The sequence below is a fragment of the Scomber scombrus genome, chromosome 21 (assembly GCF_963691925.1).
Source record: "Scomber scombrus chromosome 21, fScoSco1.1, whole genome shotgun sequence".
Classification (NCBI taxonomy): Eukaryota; Metazoa; Chordata; class Actinopteri; order Scombriformes; family Scombridae; genus Scomber; species Scomber scombrus.
The window spans coordinates 3,581,706-3,608,036 of NC_084990.1; the positions used below are offsets into that span (position 1 = coordinate 3,581,706).

A 26,331-nucleotide genomic window follows, 5' to 3' on the forward strand; every position below is an offset into this window, starting at 1 on the left:
CAATATTGCGTCTCCCACCTGCTTAGATTGCTGCCTAATTAAAAAAGCCCTCAGGACCGTTCCAGCGTAAATCACTGAGCTCCGCTGATGAGACAAGACTTGACAAAAACTCAACTTCCAAAGCTGTCAAAAATACAAGACAACAGTAGTTCCTTATTACTGAAACTAAAGCCCATTCAGCTGTAGAAGATTTCGAGAGAACCTGGTTTTCTTCATTTCCTGACTTTTTTTTTCTTAATAAAAAAAGAAGTCACCGCTCTGTCAGCCAAAAGACAGAGTGAGGCAAACAAAATAAGCGTATGGTAATAACTGTTCCACAGCTGCATGTTCAAATACAACTTATAAGATAGTAAACATTATTCCAAGTTGTCTGTTTGGATTTCTTCTTTCTTATCTGTAAGAACCTGTAGTTTTTCAATAAATAAATAAATACAATGATATTTCTTACCTAAATATATTATTTGAATAATGAGGTTGTGTTTTCATTCACATGCTGCACTTCATTAAGAACAACATGAGAGCAACAGCAGTTATTGTCTTTTTTTCCCCAGAGAGTCCTGTGTTTAAATTCATTTTTTATATATTGAAGGGGGAGAATTCAAGTAAAGAAGTGTGTTAAATTGCTTTTTAATAGCTTAAAATCTAAGAAATTACAAGTTAATTTGGGCTGGCGTTTAGTGGGCCAATAGCCTCTGGTGGAACGGTCAGTTGATTACAGTTTCTCAGTGATCTACAGCTGGAATTTCCGCAATTAAGTGAGTTTTTTTTCTGTTTGTAGTCAGGACTTTTGTGCATTTGTATGCCAGTGAGAACATCCAGCTTCCACTTTATCATTATCCGGGAGGACATCTAGGTTGCAGGAAGGCATTTAAGCCAGTCTATGTCACATTTAAAAGAATAAATGGCAAATTCATTCTGTTACAAATAAAAAGCGTCCATCTTAATTTTGCAGCCACAGCCTTACTTGGTCTGGTATGATTAGTGTCTTTAGATAAAACTGTGTAACTGACATCACTGTTACTTCTCCCCTTGTGCTACTGTTACACTATGTGTTCCCATCTACTATCATACTGCAATCACTACATGTAACCATCAGCAGTACTTTATGGTATATATCATAAGTCATAAGCAGCATCTGTCGGCCATAAGCTGTGAGGTCTATGTTGAGATGTCCTGCCTCGGTTTCAATATGTACTGTAGTTTCATATGTTTGCTTTGATTTGTTATGAATGCTTCCTCGTCTGCTCTTCCTCAGGTGGGAGGGACCATGTACAACACGGGCCGCCACGTCTCTCTGCGATTGGACAAGGAGCACCTGGTTAACATCTCTGGCGGGCCTATGACATACAGCCATCGTCTGGAGGAGATCCGGCTACACTTCGGCAGCGAGGATGGACAGGGCTCTGAACACGTGTTGAATGGGCAAGCCTTCTCTGGAGAGGTGTGTGCACTGTCTGTGTGTGTGTTTGTGTTCACGTTTTTGTGATCTTTTGGGACCACCGACTTTGTTGGGACCGGTAGTACTTACGAGGACCAAAGTCCAGTTCTAATCTAATAATGTTAGGTTAAGGTTAGGGTTTGCCATTAGGCTGTTTACAATTAATGGAAGTCAATGCAATGTCCTAACAGTGATAGCAAATTTGTGTGGTGATTGACTAAAATGGACTTTCATGGAGAATTACTGGCCAAGATAACTGCAGCAATCACAAAACCAGTCGAGCCCTGTGTGTGTGGGTCTGCAGTGAGGCCAGACACCCTGCAATTCACCTCATTTCAGCAACAGCATGAAAGCTCATGCTGCCACGATGAGTGTGTCAGCCCAGATATTTCAAAAACATCAAGGTGAAAATGGAAATACTTTGCTGTTAATTGCATACACCTCCATGGTTACCAGCATACCAAAATACTTTTGCTGCAAGCCTTGATGACGCCGAATTAATGTTACAATATCATCCCCATTTTCACTAGATAGCATTACTGTAACTTTGAAACTTTGACAGATGACAGTTCCACTGATGGATATCATTGTTTTGTGACCATGCGGGGGGGCAATATAGTATATTACAAACATAAGATCTGACATATTATCAGCTTTTATTATAACATTTTTAACCAATAGTTTCCTATTTATTTTAGTCATTATATTGAAGTTATGTAAGTTTACAGTTGAAGCTAATTGAACTGATCTGAATGCCTAATATGCTTTTACATTAACCATTTACGTACTGTTCATATTCTGACTCATAATTAGTCTCTACACCAATTCACGTTCATAAATCCTCCATTAGTCATTAATTAATTAATCTTATGGAGAAAAAAGGACATTCATAATCACTATTTTATGGTTCAGGTGAACATTTGATAGAATATGATGAATACAACAACTCTTTGTTTTTGTTTTTTTAAGGTCAAATTAGTTTACAGCCCTGTATTTAAGGATTAAAGCATAACTTTAATGTTACTCTTCACCTTGCTGCACAGATATACAGGTGTACTCCAGGACCCTCTGATATCACTGTTGGGGTTGGATATAGAGCACATTTCTGACCACACCCGGTTAGAGGTGAAACAGGTTTCAAACTTTTAATCAGAGTGAGCAGCAAACATGCTTTTTCAGATACTCTTGATGAAAAGGACTTATCTGTCTGTCTGCAACTATACAAGACTCAGGTTATACCAACACAAACTAGCCAACACATAGTCACATAGCGACCAGTAACATTATAACAATCCATTTGATGATCTTGTAGGGTCTGATTTTATTTCATTTTATTTTTCCACCAAGTTGATTCAGTGTTTGGGTTAACAAGCTCTTTTCAGATGCAGCCCAGTATATATATGTCTGCACCACATCATTTATGTCCAGTGTTGACAATCAGTGTCAATAGTTTAAGTACTTTGCCCCGAAAGAAAAGTGTATAAAAGTAGAGTTAACATATTCAACTTTCATGCAGAAGACTTGAAATTAACATTTTATAATAATACATTTTATTTATGGAGAACTTTTTTAAAATCTAAGTTACAAAGTGATTCACAAGGTAGTAAAATACACAATTCATAAAATAACAAAAAACAAAAAAAATGTGTTTTCTTTTTTTTCCTCTAACCATGATCTTCCTCTGAATCTAACCAGGTGTATTTGTTGTCTAACCCTGACCACTCCTTTATTTTGGTTGATTTGCAAAAAAAACACGCTCTTCCCCCTAACCTCTGATGTAAAGCAGTAGCAGGAAACGCAGCTCTGTGCATAAAATCAAGACTTGGAAACACATTAAAGAAACAGAAAGTGCAGCTAGGAAAAAGTTGATAATTGGGACTCCTAATTATTACTGCTGTATGGGTTGAAAAAATAACCCATGTATGTACTCTGGACAGCATTAAAATGCCTGACCAGCTCATGTAATATTAAAACACCCCCTCCCCACCCCCACTCAGGAATAATGGTCAGCAGAATTGATATTGGAAAGATTATTCATAGCAAAAACAGCTTTAAGCTCAAAAGACTATATTGGACCTTGACGTAAAACCTTAAATCTCTGTTCCAGGTCTCTTAAGAGAATAAGTTATCTGATTTCAGCTTCACTATCATGTTTTTTTTTTTTTTTTATGTATGTATTATTTTGTTATTCAAAGCAGATTTTGGAAAGATCTTAATGAGCCAAATCTGCAGAGATGGAATGTGAAGCTCCAAAAGAGTTCTAACATGACAGCAGTGATTTTCATCCGTGCTTGAAGCAGTAACAAACTTGTCTGGGAGATGATGGTGAAGCTTTTACTTCTTTCACACACACACACACGTCTCACACACTGCTGTTATGCGCTACCATTTTCAAATGTTTGACGAGTGAAACAATTAGCTTCCACAGCTTTGATTGTTCAACAAAATCATGAGTCACTCACGCCGCCGCCGTATTCCACCACCATCATTATGTGAATAACCAATCTGTGTGGCAACAAAATAATTGCAGTCTTGACGGGCAAATTTATTATAATTAATGATAATAATTTATCCTCCCTCACATTCTGAGAGCTGATATTCGAATCATAATAAAACAAGTGTTTACTGCATCCTTCAGGGTGGAGGGAGCTGTAACACACACCTCTCTTTCTCTCTCTCTTTCACACACAGAGAGAGAGAGAGAGAGTTTATGGAGCCTTCTTCCAGGGCTTCATGTTTTATTTCACCCATCCCCTCAGTCACCGATTTGCCCTTTGTGGGTTAACAGTGTGTTGGAGGCGTTGCTCTGAACCCAGCAAAGAGGCTCCGGAGAGATTTGCACTTTACGACTGTTACTGTGTCTGAAATGTGATGTCACTCCGTTGCCACGTTGCACATAACATCCCCAAGACAGGAAGGCTGAGAAGAATAAAGGTTGTATTGATGGCAAATACATAATTTCAACAGGGAATTGGAGGGCATTGTTATTTTGCCTCCCTTGTATACTGTTAAGATGTCAGATACCTATGCTAAACATGGTCAAAGTAAAAAAAAAATTTGGGGTATGTTAAATGTTATAGGGGTCAGTGACAACTAAGTGTTGGCAAGATGAGCAATTAAAAATATTTTTAAAGATAGTTTTAAAAGCAGCATCAGGTTTGTTAAAATGTACATTTAGTATTTTTGTTGGTTTTATATAATTTGAAATGACATTTGCACCATTTTTTAACCAAAAGTAAGACTGAATGCTCCTGAAAATGTCAAATGGTGTAACCACAAAAAGAATTCAATAAATATTAAATATTTCATCCACCTTCAGTGTATGTATGTGTACTTATACAAATAATTACTTCATTTAAAAAAAAATGTAAATGGTTCCTGATTGACATGACTCCCCAGATTAAGAATTATTTATCTTTATGGTTACACCACTTAGACATGTTTGCCATAATCCTCTAATATATTCTCTCAAAATGGGTTAAAAACCGAAATTTTGTTCTGGGTCCAAAAAAAATAATGAATAAAATAAAATAAAAATTAAGAATACCCAAATAAAATAAAAGATGAGTAAAATATAATAATTAAATAATAAGATAAAGTCACTATAAAATAAAGTGGGTAAAATCAGAAATGTGAGGAGGGGTATCAAAAAGAAAACAAAGATGAGATTTTACATTATTACATGTCATAAATAGCCAGTAACCAAAACTATATTTCAGTCTTTGCATTTATTTAATGTTAATGATTTGAGTGGTTTCAAGTTGTAAATACAGCCCTTTGTCAGAGTCAGTCTCCAATAAATGACACTGAATGTAATCTCCAGTAGGGTTAGTGCAGAAACTAACACAGCAGTTCTTTTGTTAAGCTTGAAAAAGTACAATGACCATTTTATTTTTTTATTTTTTTTAACAACCCATGAGTTTGTAGTCCTTTTCTCCCCTTTTCAAATCACAGCCTTGCTTGAAGGTATGTGGTCCAAATTCAGTATCGGTCTCCAATCACACTCTGTATTGAAGGAGTTCACAATTGCTGTTTTTTTTCGAGCAGAATAACTGGCTGAGCCGCTCAGATTGACTTGATAGTTGTAGCTGCTGCTACTGTAGAACTGCCAAACCACAGGGAAAACAAGTTCAAGAGAGGTTGCTAACAGATGTTTTTTTTCTACATCCCATTCCCTTTTGCCATGTTCTCCTCTCTCAAACAACTGTTTCTGAGTGAAATGGCAACTAGAAAACATCCTCCGCCACCTCCCCCGACAGCCCACCCCAGCCTTTTTCTGAGCGAGAGAAAGCTGTGACTTCAAGGTCCAATACGATGTTTCATAATCGAAAATGCAGAAAATTCTCTTTCTTTCTCTCCCTCTCTTCCTCTCTCTCTCTCTCTCTGGCTCCATCTCGCCCCCATCTGCAGATGAGTGGCTGTGCATGTCCTTGAAACGTGAACAAAGGGAGAAATATTAAAACTTTTTAAAGCAAAGCATCCTTCTGAAATGGAATGAAAATGGCAGCCTGTGGGAGGACACGGGGGCTGGGGATGGGGGGGATGGCGGTGTGTGTGTGTGTGTGTGTGTGTGTGTGTGTGTGTGTGTGTGTGTGTGTGTGTGTGTGTGTGTGTGTGTGTGTGTGTGTGTGTGTGTGTGTGTGTGTGTGTGTGTGTGGGAGCATTAACTCTCCAAAGCTTTGGTCCTTAAATCACCCCGTCATATCTCCTCATTCATCGTGCCTTTTTCTCTGCCCTTCATTTTGATGGACTGTGTGTGTGTTCAATCCAGTATCACTTTCTTACACACTATGGTCCATGATAGTAAAAGATCAAATTTCAAACATTAAAAAACATTAAACACTGCCTTCACATAAATTACATCTCTCAGATGGTACAGATACACATATATAGACTATTACTGTAGACTTTGTCAGGATTAACCAGTGCATCAAAGATACTTTACAATACTTTAGCCAGTCTCCACATGCATTTGTATTCATAGGATTTCTTATCATTCTTGAACATGAACCCAAACGTTATGCATATGAATATATGACCAGCACTATACAATATTGGAACACACAATAACATCCTTATGACGTTTGAAGTGACTGTCTATCTGCAGAGGTATAATGGGGAAGAGTAATAAACATGGTCTCATCATGGTTGATCTGACAAAAACAGTACAATCTGTGGAGTTGCCAAAATTAAACTATAGTCAGGTGTCAAAATGAGCAGTTTTTCCTGATGTAATCATTCCTCCTGTTCATACTGACTATTAAAATATTTCCATCAAGTGTGCTTTCAATGGAAGTGATGGAGGACAAAATCCACAGTGTGCAAAAATACATTTAAAAGTAGATGTGAAGCTTCAGCAGTGTGAGTTAGTCATATCAAGTGATATCTGACACATTTACAGTCTTTTTAGCATCAAATTCCCTCTTTGTGTTTTTAGCATCAAATTTTGTAAATTTTGAGCTGTGGTGGAAGTATAGTAACAAAAATACTTTGCCACTAAAAACACTGTAACATTGAAACATAGAAGACTTGATTTGACTCATGTGGACGGCTGAAGCTTCATATTAGCTTCAGATCAACTTTTAAATACATGTTTACACAGAAGGAGGACTGTGTGTTTAGTCCTCCATCACTTCCATTGTAAGTACATTATGAAGGAATCTTCTAATGTATACAGAACACATTGCACTTGGGTTTCAAATGACCAGGGGAATTTTGTCATTTCGGTTACAGTAATAAACAGTTGGTGAAAGAATGATCACATTCATTTAAAAAAAGCCAACGTTGATTGTCTGTAGAAAGCTGAAATTTACAACAACATTTACGGGATTAAGGGACATTTAGGAGATTGGGGGACCTTCGTTGTCAAGGTTACAATGATATATACTTGGTTAAGGTTATAGAATGACTGCAGTTCATGGTTTAAAGGTCATTTAAAAAGCCATATTTTTTCCTGGAAGGAGATTCGCTCAATTTTCTAATATTGAAAAAAAAGATGAATCGTTTAAGAACTGTTCGTTTTCTCGTGATCGTGGAGAGAAAAGTGTATTTAAGTCAGTGTGCATCTTGTGACCTGCAATTCTGACTGTGGCCACTACACCAAAATCCCCCCACAGCCAGGTACTGTTCCAGCAGGCTTGTAGTTGACCCTTCCTCAGCAAAAGAAAACTAAGTAAAGCCCATGCAGTAGCATTGCTTCCACTAAAGCTGCTTACCTAGTTAGCATATATATAGAGATCTAATCACAATATGGACAGAATGATACAGCTACTAATAACATGTGATTATATGGATAATGTATCCAGATACGGATTGCATGTTAATACCAGGGGGATCACAAACAAATGTTACCTAATCTGCTTTGTTCATGTGATTCATTCACAGAGATTCAACAATGAACACAATTAGAACAATAATTATTCATTTGAAAGTTGTAAGTTGTAAATATACTTGTATATGTGGAATATTTGATATGTATTCAAGTTGGTATTCAAAGTATTACTTTGTGAAGGGAGGGTGCATTTGTGTCACCATCATTTATAGTACTGCGAATATTGTTTCTATTGTGTATAATGAAAAGCTTATCACAAGCATTGAGACATGTTTCTCCTTATTTGACCTCATTGCTTACTTTAAAGGAATATCCACTTACGCAGAGCAAAAATACAGATTTTGTAATTATCATTACATCATCATTACACTCTTTTTTTTAGATTAAATCTGATGTCAAAGTCAGCAGCCTCGTTGGGAGAATATACCGAACAGCAGAAAATAGAACCGAATCATCTGCATACATAAGATGATTAATTATGAGATTACCAAGAACACTGTGCCTCCTGTCTGAATATAGTGTGTGTTTACAAGTGAAAGAGAGACTAATGTTGTCTTTTGTATCGGCTGGCTGTAATACAAAACATTTCAGTACCAGGGGGTTAATTTATGCTCTGTGTGAGTCCCCAGAGCTGCTTCACAGTCTAATCTGAAAATGAAACACCTTGGTCTTTTAATAAGTGCTAAAATATTCTAAATATTATTCCTCCACTGCAGGTCGGCTCATGGTTTTTCTCACTCAGAGAAAACTCAGTCATCCTATTATCCTCTGCTAAAGAAAATCTTCAGATTACTCTTTTATTTATATGGTAACGTGAATAAATGACCTAAGGTTTGACCAACACTAAAGCTGATAGACTCCTGATATCAATATTTTAATATTTGAAATCCAGTCAAATGTGTCAATAGAACGTGCCAAGGTTAAAGGCTCAAAGTGGTGTGAATGTTTGGGTGTGTACTTTACTGCACTGCCAACACTTTTCTAAAGTGTTGAGATTGATTTCCTTACTTCCAGGCAATCACTGCTTTGTGTTCATTTCAGTCCACTGTACTTGAAACATAGGTGATCCATCACAGGGAAGAATTCAGCTCTTTTAGTTTTTGTCAGAGTTATGTTGAAGCACAGTCACTCAGGGACTATATTGCAAACACTTGCCGCTGGTACGTTCAAGGACACTCTGACATTTGAGCGAACTAACTAAGAAAAAAAAAATCTACTTTAATTCTACACACAACCACATTCACATTTGTTTAATAGATTTCTATATTTGTTTTGTTTGTCTTTTAAAGATGTTTGCTTTTCACCAAATGACATCTTCAACTTGAACTTTATTGCCCTTGAATTGCCCTTGTCTTGCTGCTACGTCAGTCATGTCCAAACTATTCCATAAAGGGTCTACAGGTTTTTGTTTCAACCAAAGACCATGCATCAACTGCCTGAAGACTGAGATTAGTTGATTAAATCAAGCCTGATGTGCTCCTGTATGGTTGAAATGAAAACCTGCAGCTACATGACTCTTTGTGGAATAGTTTCAACATGCCGGTGCTAGGTAAAATATAGAATACACAGAGACTGAGGAACACAGACAAAGATACATCATATCTCACACTGCAAAATGTCTTCAAGTCTCATGTTTGTGCCTTAAAATCAGATTTTTCTTCGAGATATAATAATATAACCGCTTGTTCTCACCGTAGTTTCTCTTGTTTCATGATCAGTAGTGTCTAGTCTGACAGGGAACATTTGTTGTATGTCATGTATGTCTGTTTCTTCTCATCCTTATTTTTGTCAACTCTAGTAAAGACATAAAAAGTCCTCCCAAAAAAATATTTTAGAAAATACAGCAGCAGGGGGGGAGTCTTAAATCTGGTTTATGTTAACAACTTCAATGTGACAAAATGAGAAAGGAGGTAAAAGTAAAGAAAATAAAGGTGACTTGACAGTTTCAAGTCTCTGTTTCAACACTGCAACTTGATTTTAATGTTGTAATAAAACAGATGAAAAACAGTGACAGAGTAACAGTCGACAGCCATGCCAGCAGCTCTGTGAGGCTGTGTTAAGGCACAGCAGAGCTTTGAGCTAAATACTAACTTCAGCATGATCAATATGCTCAGTTTGAGCAGGTACTGTATATTGTTTACCATGATTATCTTCCTTTTCCTTGTTAGCTTGCCAACATGTGCTAATCTCTTGTAGAAGTGAGACGATAGAGACGCTTGCACTAAACAAAGTGTAGCTGAAGATGATGGGAATATCATCATCATAGTTTGTCAGGTCTTGGGTCACAAATCAAGGTTTTGGTTCTGACCTAATAAAAAAAAAATATATAAAAAAATCAGGGGATCCATAAAGTTATTACAGTTCTTCCTGAGGGGGACATTAATGTCTGTACCAAATTTCATGGAAGGCCATCCAATAGTTCTTTTGACATTTCATTCTGATTAAAGAAATTCCAACCCTGTCTCCTAGAAATTCCATTCATATACAACAAAATTGCATTCCAAATTCCTACATTTTACAAGACATGACGTTATGATCTTTAAACATAATGTTGGCAGAATCAAATTTTCTCTCAACATAATAAGAAATGTTGTTAATCAAAATGTTTGATAAATTGCAAAAATGTTCATACTAAAGGGTTTTTAAATGTAGAAACTACAGCAATATTAAATGTTTTATGGTTATGTTTAGACTCTGGCAGCACTTGGTAAAGGTTAGGGAAAGATCATGGTCTCTGTTTAATACAGAAATAAGTCTGCAGTGACTTGAAGTATAACAGGATTCTTAACATTTAAGACATCATGATCCTTCACTAATCTGAACCATAGTGCTTTTTTTGCCTAAACCCGAGCACAAGAATCAGGGTCTAACCCGGGTCTCTGTTGTCAAAGTTCTGCATCTTGCATGCCTACCATTCCTTCCTCTGACTTCAGAGCGATATATATAAATGTAGAACTTCATTCATTCAAAAAAACATGTGAACACAATCCAGACATTGATTTCATTTAGCATCACAACTTGATTGGGAACAGTTTAGCCGTATATGAACGTAATTTCTAGGAGACAGGGTTCAACCTTTTTAACATGGTGATGACACTACAAGCCAGGGTCCCAAAGTCAATAGGATATGTTCTCTGGGGACCAACACATTCCATAGGATTCATCCTCTGAGAAACATGAATACTGTTACTATGGCAGTGGTGTCCAAACTATTCCATAAAGGTCCATGTGGCTGCAGGTTTTCATTCCAACCAAGCAGACAGACAGTTGATTGGTCGAATTGTTTGCTCTTGATTGGTTGGAACAAAAACCTGCAGGCACACGGGCCTTTATGGAATAGTTTAGACATGCCTGTACAATGGCATTTCACCCAATACTGTATTTGTCAAAATATCAGTCTGCACAAAAGTGGTGGACCTACCAACTGATTGACATCACCACCACAGCTGCCTACTTTACTTGAAGAACACAATGAAAGTATAAAAGTTAAAACTCCACTCCATCAGCTTGTAGTGTCTATCAAAGGCGACCATGATCGTGAAGAAAAACATACTTTAGAGAAATAAAGACTTTCTCAGTTTACTGTTGCTCTTCAGTACCTCCATTTCAGAGCGCTATCATCTTTTAAAGAGCTAATATTCCAGCAACAAAAGACCAGGACTGAGGAGAGAAAACTCTATTGTAAGCCATTATTCCACTGCTAAAGACCTTTCATTATTTCTTTTTCCCTCACTTTTCATCAGCATCAGATGAGACTGCAGTGTTAGAAACGCAAATAATATTGAGCAGATTTTTCCTTCACCTGAGACGTGTAATGAAATTAAGAATCGATCCGTCTGACCTTTCCACACCCGGTATTGACATCAACTGATGAAATATTATGATGACGGACAAAAAATCTTACATGGTGCATGGTACATTCAAATTGTATTAGTGTAAACAGATTAAATTAGAATTACCGCTAATGAATTCAACAGAGAGTTAGCCCCTTGCTAAAGAGGGGATACAGCTTTATTTAATACAAATCTTTTTAAGTGTTTGAGAAGCATTCGCCATAAGCTGCTGTTCAAAACATTTTAAACAGCCATCAATCAGAGACACACACCGCTTCAAACACTGTCACACACATGGAAAATCACATTGGGCTAATAATACTGCGGCAGATTATCTGTCACACGGCTTCTGATGAAGAAGCTTGCTCTGTTTTATTTTCTCTTCCCTCTAATTATCATTAATCACTTTTAAACAGCAGATTTCGCCCACATCTGCACTGCGGCGTCCTAATTGTGGTGGATCTTGGATTAGAATCACATCAGAACATCACCGCACGGCTTGTTCTGAGGAAAACAGAAATAAATATGAATGAAGGAAGCCGACTACATTCGGGATTATGTTCAATTACCAATGCAGCATGATGTGTATTAATGCAGATGATGGATTGAAGGATGATGATTTCTGAAAATGTCAGCTTGAGCTTTAGCAGGGTTCTGTCATACCAGTACAGCACCTGCATAAAAAGCAATTAGCGAGGTAGTTCCATGTGCATAATCAGAGTGTGATGGGTGTATATGTGGTAGTAGCAGGCCTTGTCCGTTTGTTAGTTTTATGGATCTACGCCCGAGTTAATCTGTAGAAGGGAGGCTGGATGGATGGAAGTTGAGATGGAGGGCGTCATTTCCAGCCCAGCGCTTTTAAACCCCTCTCACCGTTAGCGCCGAACACCTCTCTTCTACTATCGACTTCCTGTCTTCATATTTCCCTACCCCCAGGGTCAGGCCAGCCATCATGCCATAAAGAGGCTGTCATGACCCCTTCAGACATTAATACACACACATCCACACACTACAGATGAGGGCACTGGCTAGTTGAGCAGTAGTGACCCTAACATGCAATTCAGTGTTGTTTCAAATCATCCTGTTCAGTGCTGCTTCCTGCGCTGGTTTCATTGCAAGTTTGATAAACTGAAGCCAAAAAAATTGTGACAGTGCCCAAAGAGCTGCTAACACACCAAAGAGCTGTATTTTTTAATGGAAATTTTGAGTGTAGTGATGTCAGTCCAAATGGTGTTTCAGAGGCTTTTCCAGAGAGACCAGCATCAAATTCCAGTGGACCAACAGAAACTGAAACAGAGAGATTCACTAACCAAATGTTTAGTGGAAACAGTCGTGTTTGAAATGTTCAAGTAGGCTTCTCACCTCGGAAGTTCGCACTTCCAAGTACAACTGGAATGCACCATTATACCTTTGATGGTCATCACTTTGAGAATTTGGAAAGACATGGTTGGTTTTCCCTCATGAAAGTACTGGAACGAGGTTCTTTCTACCTTTCACAACTTTTAAAACCACTTTGCAAAGTGCTTATTTTATTAATTACTGCAAAGTAATTGTATGCCAATCCATCACCTGCTCAGCTGAATCAGGCAGATCCTAAAACTTCTTATCTCATTATCAATATAGCTAATGGATGATGGTTATCACCTCATTAAATACATGGACTTTATTGTTACATTGTGCTACTGCTTGTTTTCCCTTAAGCTTAATAAGCCTATATTTTATATTTTTTTAAATGTAATAATCTTATGACATTAGCAAAGGTCTTTATCTCAAGCGAGGTGAGGCTCCTCCTCTATAAACGTTGCCGGGAGATAGCATCAGCTGTTGCTAATTAGTGTTAATTCCATAAACTTGCCCGAAGACCAAAATAAAATGTGGCCTGTGTCCTCTTGCAAATGATTGTTTTTGTTAAAATGATAAAGCTAATCTTGTCACTTCAAGCCCAGAGGTTTGAGTGTCCCAGACTTTCATTCACATAAGCTTTGCAGGTATTTGGTCATTAACTGAAATACTTGTTGATCTGATGATGCCACTAGATGAGAGGTCAGAGGATAATCAAAGGTTTTACAAGTCATGCTGTGAAGAATATTAATGTCTGCATCCAATTTCAGCATGGAAGTTCATTTGTGGCCTGTGAGTGACGGGTCCACTTTATAGAGATTTCAACTGTATCTCACGGTCTTTTTCAGCAAATAGAAATGGCTCAGGTGTCATCATGTGACCATCAAGTGTGGAATTTTGGTCAAATAATAACAAGTGGTCGCTTTTGGTCTGTGAATGTCAGACCAAACCAAAGCCACTCACAGCATCAACTCTAAAGAGGTCAGTGGACGGCTGGAGAACAATCGGAGACATTCACATTGAGTGTGTCTCAAATCACATACTTCTGTTAGTACTCTTCTTTGTAGATACTTTGTACACTACTTACTTGTGTAGTGCGCACATTTCAACAGGTTAGTGTTGTCTTGATTACAACATCCTCGGCCGCCATTTCCAGTTTGAACAGTGATCCCTATCCTTCTGCTACGTAGCCAAGATAGTGACCATTGAGTGTGGTCCATAGTGTCCATAGTACCACACTCAACTTTTTTACCGTTTTGAGTGCACTATCCAGGTACTCATAGTGCGCTGCATTTTTGCGTACTTCTCAATGTGAACACACTTATACACTCAAAATATTAAGTTTAAGTTCAGACGAATGTGATTTGAGACACAGCAACAATCTCCCGCCATGTACGACCAACTGTCACAGGACTTAAGTTAGCTTCTTAGTCAGCGAAAAGTGATTGCAGATCTGGTGTTGACCTTTGAGTTTGAGTTATTTTTAACTTCACCTATTTAGAAATGCTGCAAGCTAGAACGATTTAATAAGGGATTCAAGAGGATTTGGATTTGATTAGCAGATTTGATACTGTTTTCATATTCAGTAATATGCTAACCCTGGTCTGCATCAACTCTTATATCTTCTAAAATCCGTCATATCTCTGCCATCACAATCTGTTTAATAGCATTAGGAACAGTGTTATGGCTGAATTTTAATACACTGTACTTGTTAATTGAGTTGAGGTGCTGTACTGTTTTTAGTAGTTAGTGCAAGTCTGTTTGAATAGAGGGACACAGTGATGAATGGTGTAATGTTGTAGGCCTCGCCAACATGCTCCTCTTTCTTCAACTGTTTCTGTATCTAATTATGACCTCTATATTCTCCCTATTTTACCTTGCATATCCCTCTTATTTTCCTCTCCATTTGGCAAACATTCTCACTTAATTATGGCCCACACAGGCCTTTTATTGCCCACCAGCAGCAAACTTTGCACAATTTGTCATTGAGGCAGTGTGGATGAGTTCTTTTGGCTGCCTCTGCCGCTCTCACCTAAAAATCTAATCAGTTCAACGTAGGGCCCTAATCACTTCCTCTCTTGCGTTGATTGCATTTATAGACGTTCTGTCGCTCTGCGCTCCCCAATCGAGCATTTCATAATTACTATCCTCTTACATTTGTTTATTTATATCCTCTGGTACAGTATGAGCCAAGGCCTTTGCCAATGAGTGAGGATGAGAAGTTTATGGAGGTGGGAAGAGAAACACTGAGAGCCTTTTGGGAAAGATCTGAAAGCATTATCACATCTTTGTGCTTGAAATAAGTGCTTTACCAACTTTGGATTCACAGCAGCTTGTTGTGTATATTACTAATAAAATATAGAAGTATTACAGCCGAAAGGCACTGAATTATAAGCGTTAGATTGGAGTTTTATGGCTGTAAATTGTGTTAATTTGGGTAATGAGGTTGGTGAGTTTATCATTTTGGAACAACAATTTAAGTCTCAGCAACAGCTCTTACAAATTTTACTTAGCGCTCATAAAATAAGGGTTCTTAAAGTGCCAAAACACTGTATGGTGGTTTATAATGTTATGAGATCATTTTTTACAGCTCTGGGAAGTTATCACAGCGATATTCATTTTACCTTCTGTTGTGACAACTGTCAGGCAAACCATAGAAATGCGGTGTTCACATTAGAAAGTAATCTACTACTACTTGACTGGCCAACAAAGAGCATCAGCACATTGAAGCTGAGCATGCCCTTAAAGGTTGTTCTTGTGGCTAACACCTTCAGAAACCCCCTTTTCCACATCAGAATTGGGCAAATATTTATGTAATATTTCTGAAATTTATTATCTGGCAAGCACATGATTGGTCAGGTGTACAAAGGTGAGAGAGAAAGCAAGATTTAAACTTCTCTGTGAAGCTTTTTTTATTCATTCTACACACAAATATTTCCTTCATTTATCATGTCTACAGCTTGAATGCAAGACCGTCCAAAGGTGTGCGCCATTTTCCGTTGCTATGATTTATCTTCCTTCTCTCTGTGATGGCAGATATTTTTCACCCAGCCTTCCAGTGTGGCCATTTGCAACAGCAGTAAACACCGTTGCTGTTAACCATCATTGGACAACACTTTATACAAACTACATCTTTTCAAGCGTACCCCAATGACAGACCAACCAACCTTGCCAAGACTAACACCAAATGCGCAGTGCTCTTGCTACTCTTTTACTTACTAATAAAGGCTGAAATGCACACAAATGTTTTTCCTATACAAAAGAATACATCAATACAAACTGATTCATCTTTGCTGACTCTGACCTTGTATTCATGTTCTCTTTGTCAGAACAGATTTCAATACCACGGGCTCGTCTTTCAGCGGTATCCACTTTTTACGAGTTGAAAGTTGAGCAGTGCCGCCTGCCCACGTCCACACATCATTAAACGGCAGGAATATTGAACAGCTGGAGTGGATGAAGCATCTGTGTCAGTGAAACATTAACCTCATGCTGGGAGATGGTTTAGCCGCTCTCACCTCAGCTTGTGAAAGCAGGCCGGCCTTGGTTCGAATAATGACAGAATCCTCGCCTCTTTATGTCCCTCTTACTACTTCTATCCACCTCTACGGCAGAGTTTTGATCCTGTATTGATTTTCTCTCTTAAATCATCTGATGTGATTTAGGGGAGAAGGATTAAGACGAACGAAGGATTCTTGATTTGAGCCAACAAAGATATAGATTCTCTAAAAGGGTGTTTAAATCCAAGGTCTCTATTTTGTACTCACTGTGGAAAAAAAGACCTTGTGTCTCACTGTAATAATGCAAAGAAAAATGTCAGGTTGAGACTTTCTTTAAGTAATTCTCTGCATTTGTTCTCTATTTATGTTCCAGGTTCAACTGATTCACTACAATCATGAGCTCTACACAAATTATACAGAAGCTGCTAAAAGCCCCAATGGACTGGTCATCGTGTCCATATTCATGAAGGTAAGTCTCGTACAGATGTCTAATAACTACCTACGTGCCAGTGTGTAGGCTTTATTCACTCATAAGAATGATATTTTCTCATGTGAGGTCCTGACCCAGCAGCTGTTCGGCTGACATTTCATAGTGGGTTATATACTGGATATCCAGCAGTAAAGACTTTTTCTGCTTTTTCTTTGCAATTGGGTCCCTTGTGACAGAGTCACCAGCAGCAGTGGCTGAAAAAGGAACCTGACCTGGTCTAATAAGAGTTTAAGCATCACAGGACTACAAGCCACAGTATAAAACACACAGATGTAACATATAGTGTAAAATGAAACAGAACGTAACATCATGCACGATCCAGATAGTGCTCGGTTAAGGTGTTCATGCAAGTATTTCCATTTAGCAGTGTTTATGTTCACAATTTAATTCCTTATCAGGATGTTAAAACAGAATTTAAATCATTTAGCCTTTGAGCCCTACTGATGCAATTTCCATCAGAACTCGCAACCTTCTTTTGTACTCAGAAAAAACCATAGCCTACAGATGTCATACACATAATGCTAGAAAAGGCATGGCTTATTCTTTCCAGTAGTATCACTTTCTTCAGAAATGCCTACTGGAGTACCCATTAGAGAAACTTAGAAATCACGTAAAAATAGGTCTTCCTTATAACTTCATTTTCACAGTATCTAAAGTAATCCACTAGATTTTTTTTTCATATCAATTTTAAAGAAAAAAAAAGACCTCAAATCATATCCACGAAATGAAAAGCATAGTTCTGACAAAATCCATGAAAATGAACCTTTTTGGTTTACACTAGACTACACTAAGCATTGTTTAACACATTTGTCTTGCGGTACAAATGTAGTACTAACACTGTTCTCCATCAATTCATATACTGATATTAATGTTATATGGACAACCATAGGTCAGACAGACAAAATAACCCAAGGAGGTTTTATTAAATTGGATTTTATAAAACCTTTTTTCCCCTAAAAGCCTACAGAGTAACATATACATGCTAAATAAATATCCTTACTTGTTCTGAAAATAAGAATATATGACATGTCTGCCTAAGATATGTAGCAACAATGCCATAAACCTGTAAATAAAGGGAGTGAAAACTGAGCATAAATGGGCATTGTATAAATTTGAAGTTCAAATGAGGTAGAATTACATTTTAGCAAATATGGATTGATTTAGTGGTGAGTTCTCATTTCAAAAAGTCTCAGTAAATCCATATCCAACATAAAAGTATTCTATAATTCTGCTCTCATGTACCTTTAAGACACAAAATAGGCTGATTATCAGTGTTTGTATCTCGTAGCCAAATATTAGTTGAAAAGAAATCCATCAGGAGATAATTTATCTTTCAACACGGTGGTTGCGGTGCGCTCCCACCTCTCTTACTCTCCTGCTCCATCTGTGTCTGGGCCTGAAATCTTATAAATGTTCTCCTCAAGTACTCACGACTCACAAACAATTAGCAATCCAATTATCCTGCAGAGCGAAACAATGTGCTCCTTGGCTTTGTGTCAGAGCTGAGCAGGAGTGTTAGGGTGATGGTAGAGTTCCCCTGTCTCTTTGTTGTGTATGAGAGGTCTCCATTTTAAATGAGAGGCTCAGAGATCAGAGAGGCAGTCGACGTCCTCGGCACCAGCGCGCTGAGGCTGAAAAGTTCAGCTGCTAACTGCTAATTAGCTCCCCAATGTCAATGGGACCATCAGTTAGTCTTGAAGAGAGAGAGGAGACGCTGACCTAGGTCAACCCTCCTCGTTTTCCCCCCTTCTAACCGGCAGGAGAGTGTGTGGAAGAAGAGAAGAGCTGGGCTTTGGAAGTGGAGTGCTGCAGGTGTGGTTGGCATATATGATGGCGAGAGGTTACTTCAGCATGCAGCTTTGCACTGCTGAAAAGTCCCAGCTTTATTAGGTATAGCCACCAAAGGAAAGACTTGTCCCATCAGTAATTTGATATTATAATGAAACCAGTGTGTTACTATTTAGAAATCTATGCATTTCTTTTTAAATGTGCCCCATATTTTATACTGAAGAGGTTGAGTTGGAGTGGAGGCGTTCTGGGTTTAGAAAGCAAAAAGTTCTTCTTCTACATAGACAATGATGACTGGTAGTGGGAGCACTTTCGAAGCTTAGACAGGCATTAAACTCTCCTGGTTTAATTATCGGTACAAATGACAAGAAACAGTGTTAGAAAATAACTGGTTCTTTGATATATAGTCCAAGTTAGGAGGGCTGTGTAGAACCTTACAGAGATTAAAGAGCATCTAACAGCAGCTAACAAGAGGCTCAAGATAAAGTTAAGCTTTAGCTTCAGATTAGTAGGAAACTTTTGTACATTCACCAGTTTAAAGATGTTTACTTTTACATTGAAAGTTGAATTAAGTATGGTGTAGTGGTTTGTTCCTAGTTACAGCAATAAGCATTCTGAATTTCCTGCAGGGGCGACTGTGACCCAGGAGGTGGTATGGGTCGTCCACTATTTGGAAGATTGAAGGTTCAACCCTGACTTCATATTTCGAAGTGTCCTTGGGCAAGATACCGAACCCCAAATTGCTCTCTAAGGCTGTGCCAATGGTGTGTTAGTGAGTGTATTTGTGAATGATTAGCACTCCTCTTAATGAGTAGGTCGGCATCTTGCATGGCAGCCTCTTCCATCAGTGTGTGTGAAGGTGGTATTGGTTAGAAGATTAGAAAGACGCTATATAAATATAGCAAGTTTAAAGCTCTGATTCTCACCTCTACCTCTACCTGGTTTCCTCTCTGTAGCAAGAGCAGCTAAGACTGAGCACCCCTCTTAACCAACTGATTTCACTTCAAATTGGTTTCTCTCGTCGATGTCTCTCTGCTTCCACTGTCTTAAGCGGGTCGGTCTCTTTGGTAGTAGCATCGTGTTAACATGTGGTAACACATCTCTCTCGGAGCAGGAACTCATTTTTCTCACTTCTCAGTGACTCATGCTTTCCACAGTCTTGTCATATTTCCGCCCGCTGCGATCCTATCATTGTGACTCAGAAAGCCAGGAAGGGCGCCCAGTCTAGGCGTAGAGTCACGAGGCACCATTAACGGCAGCAGTGGGTGACCGCAGCTATGTAGGGACCTTTGTGAAACCAGGCACATAATAGACCGGGGCAGAGTTTCAAAGTCAATGCAAGGCAATTTCACTCACTGATTCTCTCATTCGATTGTCGATTGATGTCACAGCAAGAAATATGTGAACCCTCTATGTGGCTCGTGGTTATCTTGTATGGAATCGAACTACGGCCATGTGGTTCTCAGTCTGTGCCATTCATGCACTTAATGTGTGGACATTCTTGGAATAGAAGAGCCAGAATGACTGAATCCCCCCAGGTGCTTCTCTAGGAAAATGTTGAAAATGAATGATAATAAGAGAGGTAGAAAGTAGGAAAACTAGCAAGCAGCATGACTGGTTGGTAATGGCATAATGCCTGCCTGAAGAGTACAGGGAAGAGGTCAAAGACTAAGTAATTTCAGCTGCAGAGAAGGGAGGGGGAGGACGAGTACATCTCTTTTTAATCACTTCGCCCAAAGACATCTCGACAATTAGAGTTGTGAAGTCCACAGAGCATGAGTGAGGGATGGATGGAGGGGAGAGGAGTTAGAGAAGGGCGCGGGGGTGGACATGAAGTGTGAGGTGCTTCCTTCAGCTATTAGTGAGCATGTCTTAGAGTTGGGAGCTTCTCTATGCTTATTGGACTGCACTGAACAATGGAGTCAGTCAAGCAGACTTATGCTGGAGGCAGGATTTAAAAGTGACTCTGCGGCTTCAGTAGATTTTCATAAAGATTTTTCATGTCCGATTTGGTCTTTGACAGAGATCGACGAATCATCATGGTGGCAAAAGTTTGACAAAAATGTCCATTATAACCGTACATCAGCATTTACAGCCAATGCCAAAATTCAGTGCCAATGCAGAAAGCAGTATGCCATTTATGCAGTGAGACAGTAAGTAAAGGTGGCTGTATACTCCTTCAGAATGCCATTAAACCCCCTCCCCCGACACCTTTCTGACGGTGGTTAAGGGACACAGGGGGACTGTGCAAGGCCATTTCTGTAACTTCCCGAAAAGGACAAGTCGACATTCACACCCACTTCACACAATGACTGGTCAGCTGTGTGGAGGTGAGAGAGTAGTCAGCATTTCAGCTTCTGTCTTTCCTTTTGCATTCATGACACAACTATTTATGTCAATTTTCATGTGAATAGCTGAGTGCAACACTATGACTGACTTCCAGGAGAGATTGTCTGAAAATATGCACCATTATTGATATATTAAACAATATCTCGTGTCCCCAATCTCCCTCCCCTCCTTTTAATGGTAGACTTTATCCTCCGCCATTGTTTAAAGCTGTTCGGAACAACTATAAACACATTTGATTTCCAATATGGTCGGACGAGACATTTTCAGAACCAGTTCCGGGCAACCATAAATCAAACCTAAAAGGTGTGGAGGTCGGTTGGTGGACAGCTAGTTAGGACCGGACTTTCATTTGCGTCATTGAACATAATCTTGATTTGTCTAATACTGCAGTTCTTTTCTGGTGGTGAGGTGGATTTGAACAGTCTTATTTCATTGTGTAGTTGAATACAACTGATTTGCATCTATAAGACTTCATATTTTCCTTAAGGTGAAAAAAGGCTGCCGTGACTGTGAATGTTTTTGTTGTGTGTGTTGCCAGGGCAACTAATGGAAAATACACACAATAAACAGCTCCCACAATAACCAGTCACATCCTAGAACTGTTCATTTGTACTATCAGGCTCCTTCCTCTGCCACTCTCCCCCTTTTTACCAATTAACTGCACACCTGTTGGGAAAAATACTGTACAACTGGTTACAAGCATGCAAAAAAACTCTTTTTAAATCAGAGAGCCAGATGGCTGATTAGAAAAGTTACTGTGGTGTAACAGGAATTCTTCATAAGCCTTCTCTCATTAATTAAATGAATAGAATCCGGTGGATTACAGCTATTTTGCCAGAAATATTACAGAGCTGTATAACAGAGTGATACTGTATGTACCACCCATGATGGAGGTATTGTGCTTGGCTGTAAGACCATTAAATGTTTGCTTTAAAACTCTATAATCTATCCTCTGTTTGTTGTAGCCTATTATTTAAAGTTTTATAGTGACCTGCATTAAAAGATATTCTAAAATGGTGCTTAAGAGCATGTTAGAGTAGAACTTATTAGATAGTCTGTGTTCAGCAAGGCTGGATGTAGCCTGGTGTAAGGCTTTCCACTCCATGTTTTAAAATGATTTCAATCAATATGGTCATTCTTTTTTATATCAATAGCACAATATGAGAAATGTGTGAAAAATAAAACAATAAAACTAATACTCGATACAACTAACTCTATTTGAATTTGAATACTATGCAATACTTCTATGTACAGTGAAATGATGATTTCTCAGCAACTGAAAGGTCAATCAGACCAAAAGTCGATTCTCGGTTTGGCTGGTTTGTTCATGCATGAAGGACAAAACACTGACTAGATAGTCAAGCTTTCTCCCTGAAAAGAGGAGAGTTCACACTTATATAGTACTGAGTTTGTACATAATGTGTCTATGTGTGTGTGTCTCAATGTAAACATAGTGACTATGTCCATGTCGTTTCACTCCAACCAGTGTGAGGATCCTCTAAAGATAACAGTCCTTGACATCACAAGAATTTTTGACCTCAACCTGCATGCCAGTGACACTCACAATAATGTCAATAGGGTCAATAGATGTGTCTCTTGCAAATAAACCATTAAAATGATAATAAACAGTAGCTGGAACACCCAGAAAGAGCAAACAAAAATAAGGAAACATTTACTACCTAACATAGAGTATAACAAAAATCTCAGTTTACTTCATTTTTTAATTAAAATGTGTTAATTGTCATTAATTTGAAAGATATAATGATATGATATGGTAGGCTAAACCATAAGATTTTTAGAGATGTTCATGCAGTTGTTTTATGACCTGTTCTCTGGGCTAATGAAACCATGTGAAATATGAATCCTTCATCATCAGGCTTTGATTCCAATAAAATTGCTAAATGGTAATAGTGACAATGAGGGCAAATTTTAACAGCCATGAGCTGGCTAAAGACTCGATTACTGTTCTATACGAACCTTTCTTTACAGGAAGATTTCAAACTGATGAATGTAATATATCATGTTAATAAGTATATCTTTACTGTCCCTTTTGGATAATTGGCTTTCTGTCCAAGACTTGAATGAGAAAATCACACAGGAAACCACTCCTATGTCTGTGTGCTAAATACAGAGCTAGAGATTGGAAGCGATTAGCCTAGCTTAGCATAAAGACTAGAAGCAGCTGGAGCCAGCTAGCCTGTTCAATATATGCCTACCAACATCTCTTAAACTTACTACCTAACATTTATCTCAGAAATGATAAAATAATATATGATTTTAGAAGGAGTTACATAATATAAATGTTTCTCATTTTATGCAAGATTAGCCATATCTCAACTTTAGCATCGCGCTTTAGAGTTGTATCATCCTCATCCTAAGATGGAAAGTGAAGAAAACATATTTCTCAGAACTATTCCTTTAACATTACTTTGTTATACAGCAGGCTTTCCACTTTTTTAGGTGACCTTCTCCATCACTATCACACTATTATGTTGGCAAAGAAGAGGCAAAAATGAGACTAAAAGCAGAGTGGAAGCTAACAGTCAGCAGGGTCACTGTCAGTGATCTGGTCACATTCAGCTGTGCCAGATTATAAAGTCATGTTAGGTGAATAATACAGTGTATTTTCTATTTAAAAAGATGGATTATGTTTTGTCATGGCTAAACTGAGTATCTGTGAGCTGTTTTTAATGGTTTCTTGAAAACAGTGGGAGCCTTTGTTTTCCAGAAGGCAAAGCAGCAGTAGCAGAAAGTGTAGCAGCTTCTGACTGTGCAAAATACATCAGCGCATTTAGACATTTCATGAGCATTAAAGGTGATAGATTAAAAACTACACTGGCATTATCCTTTAAAGTACTGAACTGAGCAGATTAAATTGAGTTTCATTTTGGATGGGCTCTCAATTCATTACACTTTTTTTCACCCCTTTAACCCCCTTTTTATTCTCTCTTCCTCTTTTAATCCAGATTGCTGAGACATCGAATTCATTCCTCAATCGAATGCTGAACAGAGACACCATCACAAGAATAACGTATAAAAGTAAGTGCTTATGTGTCTTAACATCTGTGCTAATTAGGTCTGAAACACAAAGTGTTTGTTCTTTTTTAAATGAGTTCATCTTTGGATCTATAAAAGCATCATTGTTTCATTTCAAAGTGGTAACTGATGGGATGCTGCAGGATGGGGATGGTGAGATGGCTGCATGGGAACTCTGGATAGCTGGAGGGGGCTGTTGGTGAGGCAGCATGTTAGGCAGCAGTCGACAGCTGTTCTCCAGAGGTTTCCCTCTGCCAGCCTGCCATACTGGAGAGGCAGCATCGGCACGGAGATCGCCCGGGGCTAGCTTGAAAAAAAGAGACAAATAATTGGATTAATGGGGGGGAGCAGTAAGTGGCTGGATACACACACTGACCCCTTGTGGCCGGGAGGGGTCTCAGAGGCACCGGGCGGAGCAGGAGGCTACAGGCGAGGGGCCCGGCCGGGATTCCTTCGAGTCCAGCTGGAGGAGCTTGAGAGGAGCATGGATTCTGACAGATGTCAAAACTCCCTCAGATACATCGTCTCACACACACTGGCTCATACACACACACGCGCACACACAGTCAAACGCTGCCCCCTCATGCTTATGAGTCCTTAGGCGTAACCCCTCTCACAGCCAGCAAAGCTAGCGGCCCTACACTTTTTTCTTTCTTTTTTTCCCCAAGCACATATGTACACAAATGCAAACACAAAAATGCATACACACCAAAGAGAATAATTCATTTCAAGCACAGAAAGATCAGTGATAAAGCTGCACATGCGTAGGAGTGGTAACAGAGAGAGGATCAGAAGATTTTTTTAATAGGGATTTTCCAAAGTTAAGCCTATTGTGCTTGTGTTTTTTTTTTATTTTTATGAATTAATATTCTTTTGATGCACAACGTTCACAAGATGCAGTGTTAAACAGTGAAGCACACTACAGTTGAGTTGGCATTAAAGCTTGCAGCGGTCCACCACAGTGACCTCATCACAACAGGCAGTCCATTTGTCAACAGATGACAAGTTATTGAGAGCGTGCTACTGGAGTGTGAAGACAGAGAGGAATGCAGGCTGTCTAATTAGCGTCCTGACAGAGGAGACAGTTTGGATAAAAGGAGTCTTGTGTTGCAGCACCAACAGCCTGTCATTCACACAACAGGAAATGATATGTGAAAGCAGAAGTGAAAAGAAAATATTGGTATGAAAGAGTGAGTGGGAGATGAATATACAGCCGCACACAAAGGCCCACGCCCCACTATTCTTTTTATTGTTTGACCAGACTCAGAATGTAATAAGAGCGTTAGCAACAAGTCTCAAGGCAATAGCTTTATCCACTAGACAGCCTGGTGCTTAGCCTAGGCCAGTTATACTGAACAATGTGATATAAATTGCAATTGTTTCCTATACATTGAATTCCAGGGCTGTGTTTTTTTCTACGTTGTATGATACGTGATATTTAAGGGGGTGGGCTCTAGAAGTATAATTTACGACATCACAACTAGTTTTGACGCCAACCCTGGTCCAATATTCAACTTACGCAAATTGTGATGTGTAAGAAGAATATTATTCAAATTTTAATTGTATAAGTTGCTAAGAAAACCACTTGACAACCCAGAGGATGTCATCACTCACTTGACTATACCACATAGTCCTGGCAGCATGCCTCAAGTGTGCAACTAAGAGATAATAGCATCTAGTCCTACACAATAGATCTAGTGAATTTGTACTTAAAAAAACATTCCTCCTGTTACAACTTTTAGGAAGTGCACTGACTTTATGAAAATACTCCTTTTAGTAATCAAGATTTTTTTTCCTTAATGGATTTCGTGCAATTTACAGCTTCTGTGCAATCTACAGCTACAGTATTGTGGGATTTATTTATTTTTTCCATCTGTGCAGATATTATCAATATAGTATTGATCACGTTATACAATTATTCACTATGAGAATGAACCATGTATCTGCATAATCTTTGTGTCACCATTATACTAAAAATACCCAACATCACAAAATGATGGTGTCGCAGGGTGGTATTGCTGTAAGGCCAGCATGGCAGGTAGCAGTTAGCTTTTTGTCAGCACACTCAAGCCATGGAGGTATTAGAGTCCCTAGTATAACTTCCAAGACTCAAGGCCATAGTTGACGTCATGCATGAGAGAATGGTCATTGTCAGGGACAATAAGCTTCACCTCAGATGGGTATAACAGGATACAAGTCACAGATTGTTATTCGGGTCCAACTCC

General features: G+C 38.6%; 1 protein-coding gene across 1 annotated transcript in view; it reads left to right on the forward strand.

Moving 5' to 3' along the window:
* ca10a (carbonic anhydrase Xa) overlaps positions 1–26,331 on the forward strand; it is a 245,767-nt gene that overhangs the window by 215,402 nt on the left and 4,034 nt on the right. The window contains exons 4-6 of the mRNA XM_062442856.1: positions 1,256–1,441; positions 16,817–16,912; positions 24,037–24,109. Of these exons, the coding sequence (XP_062298840.1) occupies positions 1,256–1,441; positions 16,817–16,912; positions 24,037–24,109 (355 nt within the window). The remainder of the gene's footprint in view (positions 1–1,255; positions 1,442–16,816; positions 16,913–24,036; positions 24,110–26,331) is intronic.